General features: G+C 39.9%; 2 protein-coding genes across 8 annotated transcripts in view; one reads left to right on the plus strand and one right to left on the minus strand.

The window, feature by feature from the left end:
* Nucleotides 1–4,736: 4,736 nt before the first annotated feature.
* Nucleotides 4,737–10,472, plus strand: upk1a (uroplakin 1a). The gene is made up of 8 exons (XM_084385452.1): nt 4,737–4,908; nt 5,551–5,639; nt 5,725–5,925; nt 6,090–6,164; nt 6,469–6,576; nt 7,439–7,615; nt 8,415–8,498; nt 8,919–10,472. The coding sequence occupies exons 2-8, from the start codon at nt 5,577–5,579 to the stop codon at nt 8,964–8,966; spliced, it is 756 nt and encodes a 251-aa protein (XP_084241578.1). The 5' UTR covers nt 4,737–4,908; nt 5,551–5,576; the 3' UTR covers nt 8,967–10,472.
* Nucleotides 10,473–10,612: 140 nt separating this feature from the next.
* Nucleotides 10,613–15,447, minus strand: part of arhgap33 (Rho GTPase activating protein 33) — a 59,325-nt gene continuing 54,490 nt past the window's right edge. For all 7 annotated transcript variants that reach the window (XM_084385423.1, XM_084385421.1, XM_084385418.1 and 4 more), the window contains one exon: nt 10,613–15,078. In XM_084385423.1, the coding sequence (XP_084241549.1) occupies nt 12,380–15,078 (2,699 nt within the window). In that variant the 3' untranslated portion in view covers nt 10,613–12,379. The remainder of the gene's footprint in view (nt 15,079–15,447) is intronic.

Genomic DNA, 15,447 nt, shown 5'->3' on the forward strand with positions numbered 1-15,447 from the left:
CCAGTTTACCCAAGACTACCTCACTCCATTGCCTCACCTCCACAACAGACTTTTCCTCAATCAAGTCCGCCATGGAAACCACCAGGTAACACTCTTTCCCCAGGGAGGACGCTTGCTGCAACAACTCTATGGCTCCCAATCTAAGCCTTGAAGAAGACACCAGTATGTATACATCACACAAACCGAGCACAGATGCTACTTGTTGAGCTTTAGAAGAGCTGGACGCAGAGGACAGGCTTTCAAGATCACTTATTTTTCCAAGCCCAGGAAGGTCCCAAAGACGGACGTTGGGGGACTCAGGGTAGGGATACTCCACAGCCTCTTTGGTGATTTCAATGACACCGGTTGAGGCAGCTCGTTCATCACCGTTCTCCAGGCCCAAGAGGGCATTGACCAGGCTGGAGCTACCACAGCCCGTCTCACCCAGCACACCGATATCCAGGCGGAAGTGATCGAGAGCTGCAAGGATTGCCTGAAGCTTGGAGGGATTGTCTGTAAGATCTCTCAGCTGTGAGAGCATGGAGATCTGATCAAGATCATCCTGGTTTATCTTCCTGTACTTCAAAGCAGTAGAAACTATAAACCTGAGAAGCAAATGTAGTGAATTTGTTAGATAAATGACATGTGAAGGCATGTGAAGGCCAAGTATGGTAACCCATACTCGGAATTTGTCCTCTGCATTTAACCCATCCAAGTTAGTGCACAAAAAAATCATCTTTTTAATTTTTTTTAAAAAGTGTTCACTACTCACTTAGCAGCAGTGAGTAGTGAACACACACACACACACACACTACAAACCGTGGACACACACACCCGGAGCAGTCGGCAGCCATTTTTGCTGAGGCGCCTGGGGAGCAATTGGGCGTTAGGTGCCTTGCTTAAGTCGTTTTCTGCCGGTATTGCGAATCGAACCTGCAACTTTCGGTTTACCAGTCTGACTCTCTAACCATTATGCTTCAACTAAATGTAGACACAGAATTTGTTAGATAAACGTAAATATTCATGAACGAAGAAATTGTCATGCTAGTTCAGGCTGTCTGATGCCAGTTAGAGCTTGTTTACAACTAAAGTAAACTAGTGGACCAACACAGATTTCCTAATGAAGCTGGTTGAGCGAGGTAACTATCCAATTAAAGAAGTTAATCAGCCTAGCAAGGACACAAGGACACCAGCAGCCCATGTTTGAAATGCATGTCCTTTTTCTTTATTTATAAAGCACTTTTAACACAACTCATGGTTGACCTAAAGTGCTGTACAATGCAACTAAAATCTGAGAAATACACAAAACAACACAAGAAAAAAATGGTTGAAAGCTATTGATAATAGGTGCTTTAACTATTGTAACTTTTTAGGTGAAGAAGTTCTAACCGAAATTGGAAAATGATTCCATAGACTAGGACATGGAACAACAGTGAAGGCTCGATCACCTCTGAAGTGGAGCCTAGTTCTAGGAACGGAAAGGAGACCAAGATTACAGGATCTCAAGGACTTATTTGGTTTATGGATGGAAATTGTTTCTAAAAGATAAGACAGTGCTTGATTATTTAGCTTATTTAGCAAGATGAGAATGGGTGAAATGTGATCAGCCTTCATCTGCCAGCAGCGTTTTGAACCGTCTGTAGACACAAAGATGCCATCTGAACGTTGCAGTTGCTGGTTAGTTTGCGTGTAAGTGTAAGCTTTTGACCAACGTTGTTCACTTTTGATGTCATTTCTAGCGAGAATTTACTATTGTAGTAATGAAATATTCTCTTAGTTATCACCAAAGCTCACTCTATTTTGCTGTAGATCATTAAACAGTTACCCTCCGAAATCAGTTTTGTGACTGAGGTACCTTCATGCACAAACACTGCCTGCAAAGTCATTGTCTTATGACGAGGCAAAAGGCACTGCCACAAGTTTCGGACGCAGCCGTTGTGTCCTCTGGAGATCGCATTTGTCAGGTGCATTTGCATTGAGGTTTCATTTTAAACAAGTAATTATTTTTAAATTGACTGCCGTTCTTTGTGATGTGTAAATTACTGTCATTTCTTTCTTACTTTGAAATGTAATGGTTGCTTTTCTGAAATGAGGCACCAGGACCTCTACTAGAAATTTTCAGGTAGGTGTATTGAAGCAGGGAAGGACATCGGCCTTTCAGGAGCAGAACTGGACAACCCCTGGGTTAGGTTATTGTTAGGTTTGGATTAGAGGTAGGGATTGGGTTATAATTTATTTATTATTGTTCCAGGACTAACAAAACATCATTGTTTCTAGAACATCATTCCAGACAACCAATTAGATTTCATGGTTAGGTTAAGGGCTAAGGCTGCAGTACGCCATTTTTATCATCCTATCTTTAACCTCTAGTTTAAGGGTCGGGTTATGGATAGATTTGGATTAGAATTTATCTTTTTGACAGGATTTTTGTTCCAGGACCAACAAAACATATTGAAAATCAATTTGTGTCACATGACAACATCAAACATTTCAAAACACAAGGAAGTTGACTTACTGTGTGTCATCAGTCAACAACTTAGGAACCCGAAGTTCCTTTGTAATCGCCACCAGAAACTGACTAAAAGCTTTCTTCCGAAGTTCAGGCAGGGCTTCAGCAAGCACGCCGGCAATATCCTTCATCTTCACTAATTCCGGATCTTGGGAGGCGTCAGAAGGACTCTGGCTATCTGTTGAATCAGCCATCTCTCCAAATGCATCTTTCCTTCTCTTCTGCAACTCCAGGTTGCGAGCTCTCATTCGTTCCCAGGCGCAGGTCATGCACGGCCCTGTAGGCTTCTCCTCAACTACGTCCCAATCCTGCTCAGCTTGAACCAGAAAAAGAGACTGATGTCTGTCATGCAATTCCATTTTGAGCCACATGTGGTCCTCCTTGTGACGTTTTGTAGTGAGAACCACCAGAACATCGTAGCATGTGGAGTCATACTGCTGGTTGGTCTGCTTAATAATGGAATTTGAAGTTGGATGGCCCTGCACAGTCCATACACGAACATTTGGTATTTGATGGTGTAAAATCACAGAGTCGAAATCAGGATTGCCACTACCAATATATTCTGTATGATCCAATATCCGTACATGTTTCTCCCTGCTGCTCTGGTGGTTAGTGTTTAACTTAGACGTTATACTATGTTCCTCATCTACACTTTCATCTTCTTCCCTGTCTTCATCTGATTTTTCCTCATCTGTTTCTTCTTCCTCTTCATCATCAGTATCCCATTCCTCCTCTTCAATTTCCTCATCCTCCCCACAGATTGCAGAAACCAGCTGAGCGTTAGCCTCCTGGGTTCCTCCGGTCACAGCTATATCTAAAGGGAAATGCTCAAACAGTCGTAGAGCCGCCACCAGCCTATTTTCGAATCCAGGTGCCCTGAAGGAAAACCTCCATGGGGCAAGCAAATATTTCACTTTTTCATTTGGAAGTTTTTCTTCCATCTTCAATTTTACCCTAAAAAAAAAAAAAAAATTATTTCATAATATAGCTTACATTAGCTATACACGTTGCACCTACTGCTAACACCGATGGTATACAGGCCTAATGAATGAATTTGACAAATAGTTTCACAAATAAAATATGGTCAACAGAACATAATACAGTATTCAACTCTCACCTGGTCTCGAACAATAAAAGAGCTGCAAAAGCGCGTCCTCAGTCCTTAAGTCCTTATGGATGAGTGTGTTTGCAGGACAGTCAGCAGTGCTAAAGTCAACACTTTGTTTGACAAGGTTTCAAGGCGACATTGTAAACAGTTCTCAGGGCGTTTAAGTTTGCTAAAGCATCTTGGCATACTTAACTCTAATTAACCCATTTATTCCCAAAGTTTCTCCACATTAGTTTTAGAAATTCTGACTGATTTTTCAGTTTAAAACCTAGCATTTACAGACCAAAGTTTCAGGAGAGGTAGAATTCACAACTCCACCACAGAATTTCAAGTCTTTAAAACTCTAAACATTATATGTCACCCTTAAAACTAATTATTTAGTAGATTTGTACTTTTTTGTGGAAAATGTGAGTGATGCTTGTCCATGCAAATGTCGCCAACATTATGCTAATGTTTTAACTGTTTTTTTAAAGCACATTCCTAAAAAAGTATTTTGAGCATTTTAGCACACTGTTAGCCAGATGTACATGTAGGTGTTTTGAGTGCTTCAGTATGTTGCTATGACGTTCTAGACGGTTGCTTACTGGCCCAAGTCAAACAAAACCATTATCAAATATTAATCATGCTTTGGTCCATTTGATATCTTGAGTTTGTTCAATGCTAAGTAGCCTATGAGAAATATTTACAGTGATGCTTACCATAGTCAGTATTATTAATAAAATGAAAAATATTGTGGCATTTACAGTATGAATGCATATTATGCTGATGTGGTGTGAGGGGTGGGAGTATCCAGCAGGGGACAGCATTTTCTTCCTGTGCACAAAGGCAACTTGTAATGTAAATTTAGAACTAACACAAAAATAGCACTCCAAGGTACACAAAGTAGGATTTTAATAGACAAAAACTTTTATACACTGTAATATATATAATATAATATATATATATATATATATATATATATACATACATACATACATACATACATAAATCCTACTTTGATGGCTTAGACTATTATTTTTGTATTCAATTAAATGTCCTTTATCCCAAGTGTACCAAGGTACCACTATTTACATGCTTTGTTCATATGTAAATGTAGATTTTTTTTGGAAGTAGAAACTCCCTAGATTATTTTTTTGGAATAACTGAAAGTACTTGGTGATGAAAACACAGGGAGTGACGTTGCCCATCCCATCTCATGAGTTCTGTACAACAGATGACAAATATGTTTGACGTCATGAACGTGTCCACAAAAGTCAGTGAAGCGAATACTAGCAGGTAGAGGGAAAGCAGGTGCAATCTCAGACTGGAACAGGTGGGTCCCTGAGCAGCTACTTATTTCTATTTGTTTATTTTTACTGGCATATTACTTTCTTCTTTTCTTTTTTTTACAGGCTTTTGCTTATATGTTTGTTTTGGATTATTTATTATCAATTATATAGTGCATAATTAGTGTTTAAGAACCGTCTTAAAATGAATACATTTCACAAAGCTAAAAATAAATCTAAATGTTGCATTTTTACAGTATGTATTGGTTTAGACAAAAGAATGAAAAGGCTTTTTAGACATGTATCATGTATATGCCATGGTATTCTTGGAAGTACCATGAAAATAGCAGTGTATAAATGAATATGTTATTGCAATTGGTATTTGATACATCACAAAACAGCCAACTTAATTTCATAATTCTAGTTATAGTATCTAGAAATACTTTCTAACTAGAAGTAGAACTAGAATCTAAATAGAAATTTAAATTCACCTAATATTCCCAGGCTTTTCCAAGAGAACTCTGAAATACTTTTTTCTTTGCATATTTGTTCAGGATATTAAATAGGGACAGTGGTAAATGTTTAACCCCAACTCAGTCACAACAGATCAGGCTTTTACCTTATAAATAATCTCGAGTCTTTTCCTTGTGCTGAATGTCCATCCTGACCATTATTTTATTTTTCTTCAGGAGAGAAACAGAGAAACACTACAGCCATGGGAGCAGGAGTCTTGACATGTTTGATGATTGCAGTCATCATCTTGAATGCAATCGCTGCTGTAAGTCTGAAAAAAATAAATACAAAGAGATGTTTATGCTGTAAAATATCTTGTTCCCCATACTTTTAAGTATTTTCCTCTTCAGGCAGCTGGACTGGCATTATTCGCAGTGGCCATTTGGGTAGCAGTGGATGGGTATAAGCTCTACCCCATATCTAGTGTCTCAGGAAAAGATGACATCTTTGCTGCAGCCTGGATTGCCATTTTTACCGGGTTTGCTTTCTTCCTCACATGCATCTTTGGCATCTTCGCTGCCCTGAAAAGGAGCCGTGCACTCCTGATGGTGGTAGGTTTTTAACAGAAGTCATTGAAAAAGACAGCAATCCTACCATTTTACACAAGAGATTAATCACTATTATTCAATATCACCTTCAGTGAGACAACCATATTTAGAAGGAAGGAATTATTTAGATTTTTAACCAATTGCTGTTAACTTTCATCCTCCCACAGTACCTGATCATAATGTTCATCATCTTTTTGTTCGAAAGCGCTTCCGCCATCACAGCAGCGACCAACCGAGATTATGTGAGTAGAGTCACCAGCCTCTCTGTACTGTAAAAGTAAAACAAAATCAAATCATTTACACATCAAAGATGTGGCACACTTGGACCAGGGACCTATAGGGACCCAGGTTCGATTCTGGTCTGTGTCATGTCCCATTCCTGCTCTCTCTTCCTACATGCCTGTCGTTTGTACACTATCCTGAAAATCCCATTAAAAGCTTCTCATTATGTTGATCAAATGTGATCTTTTTAAAATGGAACAACAGCAGGTTCAGAATTTTGCATTCCTTTTCTTCATTTTTAAAATCCTCTTTCCTTTATTATAGCTGGTTGGGAACAGTAACCTTGTAAAGAAACAGATGCTGCAATATTACGCAGACAGCAGCACAAAAGGGAAAGATATTACACAGACATGGAACAGAGTGATGGAACAGGTAAGCAGAAAACCCTTGACTTTTCAATGAACACAACCACCTGTCAGCTCAGCTGTCAAAGGGTTGTGGCTAAAACAGAAGCACATAATACTAGGGAAGGAAAATGTTCAATCATCTTCAACTCAGACCTGCTACAACATGCCTTTCTGTTGCCTGTGATAGTGGAGAAACCAGTTGTATCCTCCCATAAACCTGAAAGAATAACTGATGAATAACATAAACAGACTCATAATATAATGGGTTGGTAGTCTCATATAAATCAATAAATCACTGAATTACAGTGAGTTTACCATAAGAAAAGGAGGCTGAGGGAGTCAGGGAATTCACTCACAGAAAAAAAGCTGTCAAAAGTACTAATCTCAGTACTTTCGGAGAGACAAGTTTACAGTTCATGTCAAGTTTGGCTTACAACCAGGGTTAGATGCTTCGACATTATTGTTAATCACATCTTAGGTTTAGGGAGGGTAGGATTAGAAGAACTACATTTTCTGATAGGAATGTTGTTCCAGGATCAACAAAATCTTACTTGTCAAAATCAGTGATTGTTTTGAACAACCATAACTGAGGTAAAGTCCTATTGCTTTAAGAAACAAAACCAATAGTGACAAAAATAAACATTTTCTTTTAAACTTTTTCTTCAAATAACACAGTCGCAACATTTCGTGAGCATTAAAAAAAGGGGTCCATGCAATGCCTAATTGTCAAAAGTTTAACGATGTAAATCACATTCAAACTTCGTTTCAAGTCACTTTCAAACCAAAGCATCATTCTGTTGACCAGCTTCTGGAATTCACTTGATAGATTAATATAGAATTCTACTGATGCGTATGTGACTGATGTTTTATTCTATTCCTGCCTTTAGGCCGAGTGCTGTGGAGCAGACGGCCCGAAGGACTGGTTAGACTATGACTCTACCTTCAGACAGACATTTGGCACAACACACCCCTGGCCCCTCAACTGCTGCAAGAGACTGAGTAACTTTGAGGTGGAAGATCGAGAAGGCTGTATCATTGGCAAGAGCAGCGCCATGTACACAAAGGTACGTCAAGGCACGTTCACACCAAGAACGATACCTAAAAATGACTATAATCCACACCAGCGGACGATATTCTAAGCGCGTGCTTGTCTGCTCGTTACAGCAGAATGGATTCTGATTGGCGGTTTATGTCGTTCATCAGCTGGATAACGATAACGTTTCTCTGTGCCGTTATCGTTATAGCTTTGGTGTGAACTCTGTTGTTAATATTGAGAATGATTTTTAGAACTATATCTTTATTGTTATCCTCCTTGGTGTGAACAGGCCTTTAGTCTTTTCAGTAACATGTCACCTTTACTGAAGACAACATGGCAGCAACATAGGCTGACCTACAGGAATAGAAGTTACAACTTTCATTGATGGTGGTTCTCTACTAGTGTCACAACAAAAGGAGGTCTTGTTCTAATACAAATCATTTTCAAATTCAAATAATTTAAATTTAAAAGGCAAATAGAGGTTTATAAGAGATTTAAAAAAAAATCTAAAAAAATCTTTACAAAAATTCACATTAATAATTCTGCATAATGTTGGGCTTATGTAGATTATGTCAAGATTAAGAAATGTAATGTTCTGCTTATAGAAAAAAAAATAGTTTTGCTACTGGCTCACCTATTATAAAAATGTCCTATGAATCACAGGACATTTTATAATAGGTGAGCCAGCTGTGAGCAATGTGGAATGACATCTTTATTTTCAGTATATCTGCCAGATTGTATGGCAAACATTTAGACGCCTCACTTTATGTTAGGCCTAGCCTATTCAGGGGTGCTTCTATGTCAATTTGTTTTCTTTGATATTTCAGGGATGCTTCCAGTACATTGAATCTGTGTTAAGCCGTTACACCTGGGCTGTGAGCTGGTACGGTTTCGCCGTTCTCATGTTTGTGGTAAGTCATAGGCTACAGTATAATCATTCTTTTTCTAAATTACCTCTATACATTCACACAGGACATGTTATTGTTTAAAACCTCTAGATGGAACACATGAGTCTTCAGCTGCATTTTTAAAGTTCAAACTGCTTTGAAAGTTTGGCGGGGAAAAAAAAACTGACATCACAAGATAATGAAAACCACCAGTCACAATCTAATGTTCAATTATGTGAGAATGAAACAAACAATATATTGACTTATGTCTATTATATGATTTACCATTTATTTTTACGATTATCTTCTTTTGGGTGCTTTAATGTTGATTAATTTATTGATGCAAGCTATATTTTTACTATATATATATATATATATATTGGATATTTATTCTGCCCTTGAGAAAAATTCACTCTTCTAATGCACTTCTGATCTGTCCTGCAGTTTCTCACATTAGTGATCTCCATGATCTACTACATGCAGCTGGACTAATTGTACGGACTCAGCAAGATTATATCTACATGTGTACAGATGACTGAAGATTGCACATAATAAATACAAGCCAAAGTATCCTGCAGCATAATACTTCATCTAAACAAACTGCATTTTTTCCATTTTTGTTTAATTATCATACATGCCGTTTTATGACCGTTTATAATTTGTCCATTTAAAAGTGTATTTGTCACATAAGGGATGTTCCAGGTTCAAAACAAGTTAATCTTGATTAAAAGCATTTTTGGTTAAATGAATTGCAATAATGCTCAATTTAAAAAAAACTTTAATAGAGGAGCATCATTTCATTATGCTTGGGGGGAGGATTTAAAGTTATTTGTAAGCTACCATATAAAGATTTTTTGTGTTTCTATAATAAGTAACTGATTAAAATACATAATTGTTTTCCATTTAATTAATGAGTAGTTATTATGAGATCATTTTAAACCTTTATTAACAATATTGTTAGTTAACGGTTTTATTAGTTAACATGAACTTCAGTAATAACGAACTCCACTTCTACAGCACTTATTAAACTGTTAATTTCATAATTGACTAATACTTTATTAAAATCAAAAGTTGTTAACATTAATGCACTATGAACTAACATGAACAAAACAAATATTTGTATTAACTAAAGATGAAGAAATACTGTAACAAATGTATTGATCATAGTTAGTTCATGTTAGTTAATTCATTAACTAAAATTAAAGTTAAATGAAAACTTGTTGTAAAGTTACCTATTGATCAAACAGGTTCTTCAAATGACTGTATGAATTAATCCATTTCCCTTTATGCCACCGTATTCTACATAATATTTAATATAAAATTTGCTTTAAAGTGTCTATAGACCAATGAATGGGACATTGTTTTGTATACTTTACAGCACATCTGTTTTTAAAACATACATAATGTTTCTGTTTATCAAATAAACATGTAACTGAACTGGTGACTCTTCGTCTATCATTCTCTGTCTGTGGTTGGAAAAGGGCAATTGATCGCAGCAAAAATGGTCACAGCACAGGTTGCATGCAGGTACATGCTCTAGGAAATAAACTATCCTTAAGAAAGCAAGAATGAAAAGACAACAAAAGCCTGGCAGCTCTCCACACCCTGAACCACCCAAACCGTTATTGCTCAGGCTAATTATCTAATGCCAATATTTCGTACATGTATCAATAGAGAACAGAGGAGGGACTGTTAGCTTGCATTTGTCTGTTTTAATTTATACACAACTGGGAGTGTCGCCTGATACTCAGAAACAGACTGGTTTTGCAGGATTTCCATCAAGGAAAGAGCTCAACTTCTCTCATATTACCGCCTACAAAGCAGCTCCCATCTCAGAGGGTGTAGACTGCAACACTGCAAGCCCTGTGAATTAAAACAATCTCAAAATAACAGATGCAAACAATCAGCCTCACGAGCATCCAGGTCTGCTTCAACAATAGGAATGTTATTTAGTCAAGTAATTGTCATCACAATGTCACTTAGTAAGTTTTTTTTTTTTTTTTTTTGCAATTAGTACCAGGATCACTGCATTCCAGTGAGATTTTCTATGAGTACTTGAATAACGCCCATCATTAAGCTACCTCCTCTTACCTGTGTACAAAAATATTCTGTTCAGAAATAATCACCAAACTCATCAATAACGGGTGTCCAAGGTTTTAATTCACATATTTGAAAATGATACAAAATAGAATGAACTGCCTTTAGCAAAGTGCTAAAGACTGAAGGGGAGATTGTTGGACATGAACAGTATATACCCTCAAAGCCACATGCATGACCTCTCTCACTGGAACATACACGCTCACAGGTCTGCTGACATACATAGGTAGCATTAATATTTTTAGTGTTTTTTTTTTTTTTTTAAGGAACGTATCCCCCTTGGTTATTCACTGCATAGATATGTATTAAAACAACAGAGATAACAGACATGCAAACACACTGTATCATACTCTCAGTCATACACACAATCTTTCTCATTTAGACCTTGTATACTCAGGACTTGCAGGTGCGGAGCTTTGGAAAACTCTAAATAAGAGCAACAGGGCTCAGGACCAAGTTTGGATCCAACTCATCAACATTTGCTTTCATAATGAAGGATTATTTAAAAGATGATCAGTTATTTAACAAAAGGCACCAATTACTAAACAATTCTTTATAGAATCCACCAGAATTTCCAGGACTACAAAAAGATACTATAGTACTTACTAAAAAACACTGGAACAGTACCGAGCCCAGATAGTGGTATCTGATAAAAAAAAAAAAATTAAAAAAAAAATCTTTTTTATAGTCATCTAAGACTAGTGTTGTGGGCATTGAAGGAATTTTCAGTGTTTTGTGGTGAATAGTACCAGTTATTCTATGTTGCTAGGTTAGGATTCCTCCTTCAAAGAAACCCAGGGATGTCTGGGAGTGACACAGGGTGACGTGACCTACCTGAAATACTTGCTTTGGATTAGAACACCAATATTGATACAAAATCATCTGACGCATTACTTGAGAATGAGCAGTACAGTACCTCACAGAAATATGCACTCTCAATTATGCACCTTTCCCAAAAATATCAGCAATTACCGTCCCTTTTTATGTGCTTAATGTCAGACACTCTGGGCAAGACACACTCATTCAAATTCACACACACTTAAAAAAAAAAAAAAAAAAAAGGTCACAAAGTCCTAACCTTTACATTCTTTGAAACAAATCAAGAAAGGCAAAATAAAACCATTTCACATTAACTTTTTCCAATGAAAACTTACAATAACTTAGAAACATCAACAAAAAAAGCAATTAAAAAAAATGGAAATATCACATTGCTGCCAAAAATTAACAAAAACTAACCATCTTCATAAAGTTTCATAAAAGCACTAGCATCTCTTGAGGTTATTTTTATCGTACTTTGAGGAGGAAGAAAGACATTAAGCTTGTGCCCCTGTACAGAATGATCTAGTGTCAAAAAGAACCTTAAACCAGACAAAACAGAAAGCAGAAAAACAAAAAATTAGCCACACTGAGCAACGTCCTGTCAGAGGAATAGCAGCTATGCACCTCTCTGACTCCCTCTGCTGGACAGCACAGTGTGTTCTGGAATGTTTTCATATCTAAGCCACTTTATGGTTCACTTCTTTGATACTTTCTGCTTTATGTCTTATTCTCATACTTTTTCCACTCCAATATGCACTCTAATCGCAGGACAGCAGTGGGGGTTTTCTGAGACAGAAACACCAGTAAAGACATACGTACCCCACTTAATTTAAGTTTCTGTACACTGTCTCCCCTCTGGGAGGTTAACAATTTATTTCACAACATGTTAACGTGTACAGGAAACATAAAAGTCTAGTGCTTATACTGGTTTACGTCATATTATCTTATTTTAAGTCTAAAGACAGGACTTTTTGTGGCAGTTGTGCTCTTTAGCAATAACTACGGGTCTGGCCTTCAGTTCGGATGGTCCAATTGGGCCCCGGCAGGCTTCCCTGCCGGTTTAAGCCTCTCTGGTTTCGCAACCCCGGAGGTCGGAGAGAAGGATCCAGGACAACATCTCGTCGTGGTGTGTTGGGATATTGGGGAAGCACTGACCCTGACTGGTACGGGTATTGGTTGGCCACTGTCTGGGGCCCGTATCCTCTTGTTGATCCAAGCGCTAAGTTAGAGAAGGCCACTGTAGGTGGAGTGCATGTGTGGGAAGCTTCTGGGAGGCCTTGAGGGCTCCAATTAGGGTATGGGGGGTCCTGATAATATGGTCTTGGGGGATAAGGATTAGGGTTTGTGCTTTCCCCCTGTGAGACTGGGAAAAAGTCTTGGCTTCTGTAAAACTTAAGGACTTGATCACCAGATGGCATGACATCAAAAGCTTGTCTATACTGGCCTCCAGAAGATCTCCGCAAGGGGTCTTGACGTTGGAAAGGTCCAGATCCCTCTCTAGGTGGCATCTGACATTCAAAGCGCCCACGAGAGGGTCCTGGAGTGTAGATATTGTATGCAGGTGGTGGTTGTTGCTGCTGGCTAGGGTAGGGATTTGGAGGGTGCTCGATGTGCGGAGAAGAGGACGAAGAAGATGGCACAGAAGGACCCTCTCTTTCATCCTCTGCAAGCTTTTCAATTAGCAAGGAGGCAATTTCCTTCCCAGTCAGGACATTAACAGGCTCTGAGCTGATACTTTGGGGATCTGAGCGGCTACGGAAATGCATGGCAGTGGAGGCCGACGCTGCTAAATTGATCTCTTTGGAATCTGAGGATACATCGTTCTGGGCAAGGTTGTCGAAGCTAACTGTGGGACTTTCATGCTCTGAAAGTTTCTGCTTGTCTTCCGGTTGAGACTTGGAAGGTAGTTCCAGTGTCTCCGATGCTTGATGATCATTTTCGTCAAGGTTTGTGGTGGCCCAGCTCTTTGAATTAACCCCAGATCCTGGTGGGTTTGTGAAAGGATAGTTGACGTAAATGGGCTCAGGCTGATCTTTCGTGATTCCTTGCACCGGGGAAGCCTGAAGTGGTTTCAAAACCGATTGCTGATGCAGTTGTATATCTTCCGGCCTGGAAGCCTCAAAGTACCGGTAACACACCTTCCCATTTTCAAAGTAGGGGTGAAGCTGGGAGGCAGTGTGGTCTGCAGAAGGCGAACGCTGGGGCCGATGCAAGCCACGTTGGTGAACAGACAGAGGCATTATCCCTGTAGAGGAGCCCACTACACCAGATGCAGGTAAGGGATGCACTTCACTGCGGGGCAACCTGACAGATGATGATGTCTGTCGCTGAGGACGAGGGTGGGGAGGATGTCCTGATGATCCGTCCTGGGAGCGATGGTGAGAATGAGAATGGGAAAAGGAGAAAGAGTGAGAATGTGCTGCGGCCCAAACTCGTGTGGCCTCAGATGACCACAGCTGGGGAGCCCTACTGCCTACAGGTCCTTGTGGGTTGTAGGGGGGAGGGTAACCCCTGGAAATAGGCCTTTGATTGGCTGGGTCAGTGAGACGGAGGTTTCCCTCCAGATCCAGCTTCATATTCTGATAGCTGTGGCGTGCATAGCTGGGTGGCACTTTTGGATGCTCAGGTGCACCAATCTCATAGTAGAAGTTCTCCATCTTAGATTGGTCTTCAGAGGGGACAACCGTTCTGATCTGAGTGGACTGAGTGTGTTGCTGCTGTTGTTGGGGAAGGTGTGCAACCTGGACAGCTTGGCTGGCCATTCTGGCTGCATGATAGCGAGACAGCATGTCAGAGGTACTGCTAATGCGCTCAGAGAAAGCTCTAGAAAGTGGTGTGTTTCCTTGTGGAGGCCCTGCCAAGCGTCGAATGCGACTGGCATCCAAAGAGCGACGCATGTAATCATGCCGGTCAGTCTGAGAGAGTGGAGCCCTCAAGGGAGCAAGATCAGGGGGCTTGGGTGGCACTTTAGGGCGGGTGGGCTGGAAGGCTCGTACCTGGGCCAGTGGAGAGCTCTCTGATTTGGAGTGCAGGAGCTGAGTGTGTGGCTGGGCTGCAGGCTTGGACTGGCCACTTGATTTATCCTGCTGAAGCTGTGGAGCAGAAAACTGCCGACCATATGCTGGGGGTTTTCTCTGAGAAAGGATAGCTTCGCTGGAGGAGGGTGGGCTGGATTTTGAGGGTTGTGCTGAAGAAGTTGGCTCTTCGTTCTTGTAAATGGGGCTTGGGCTTCGCTCATTTTCCTCAGAGGAACTGGCAACTGACAACTCAGAATTGGATGTCCCAGAATCAGACACTGAGCTGTCAGAAGAGAGAGTTCCAGAGTCCTGTCCAGGTTGTGACCTTGGCTCTGTACCATGTGATTTGTCTGCAGGCTTTTCAGCAGCAGTTCCACCATCATCATCACCCTCAGTCTTCCACACAGACAAGGGGCGCACCGTGGAGTAGATCTGATTAGGATCAGTAGACAGCAGAGCTCCTGCATCAGCAGAGAGGGACCTCTGGAAGCGGACGTCTGTCTCAGGGGAGGTTCCACTCTGACGGGGGCGGTATGGGGGAGAGGCACCTTGCCGCAGTGCCTTGTTGGCACTTTCAGCCAGAGCCAGAGCCATGAGGCGTGCAGGGTTCTTGGGGGGAGGAGGAGGGGGCTGCTGTGATGGAAGGGGAACACCAGTGGGACCAAAGATACCTGAAAAAAGGAGAATAAGGAATAGGGAAATAAGCACGGATTAACTTTAATCAAAATTATATATTTTTAACATTAAAACAGAGGTTCCCAAACTTGGGGTGGACAAGAAAAGTTCTCATTATAAATGTACAGAAATTGTCACAACCTACACAGTGTATGTTGGAAAATTGGCTGAAATTGAACATGACATTTAAAGCAACAATTTACTGATTGATTGTTTTAAAAACTTCACTAAAATGATATCACAACATTTTTGACTTGGCCTGTCTGCCTAATTCTTTACACACTTAAGGAAGTCAACATACGAATGGCGATGTAAAACTATCTTCCATTACTCATTTCATTAAACTTTATATATGAATTTAGGAA

Source organism: Rutilus rutilus, assembly GCF_951802725.1.
Source record: "Rutilus rutilus genome assembly, chromosome: 17".
In the NCBI taxonomy this organism is placed as follows: Eukaryota; Metazoa; Chordata; class Actinopteri; order Cypriniformes; family Leuciscidae; genus Rutilus; species Rutilus rutilus.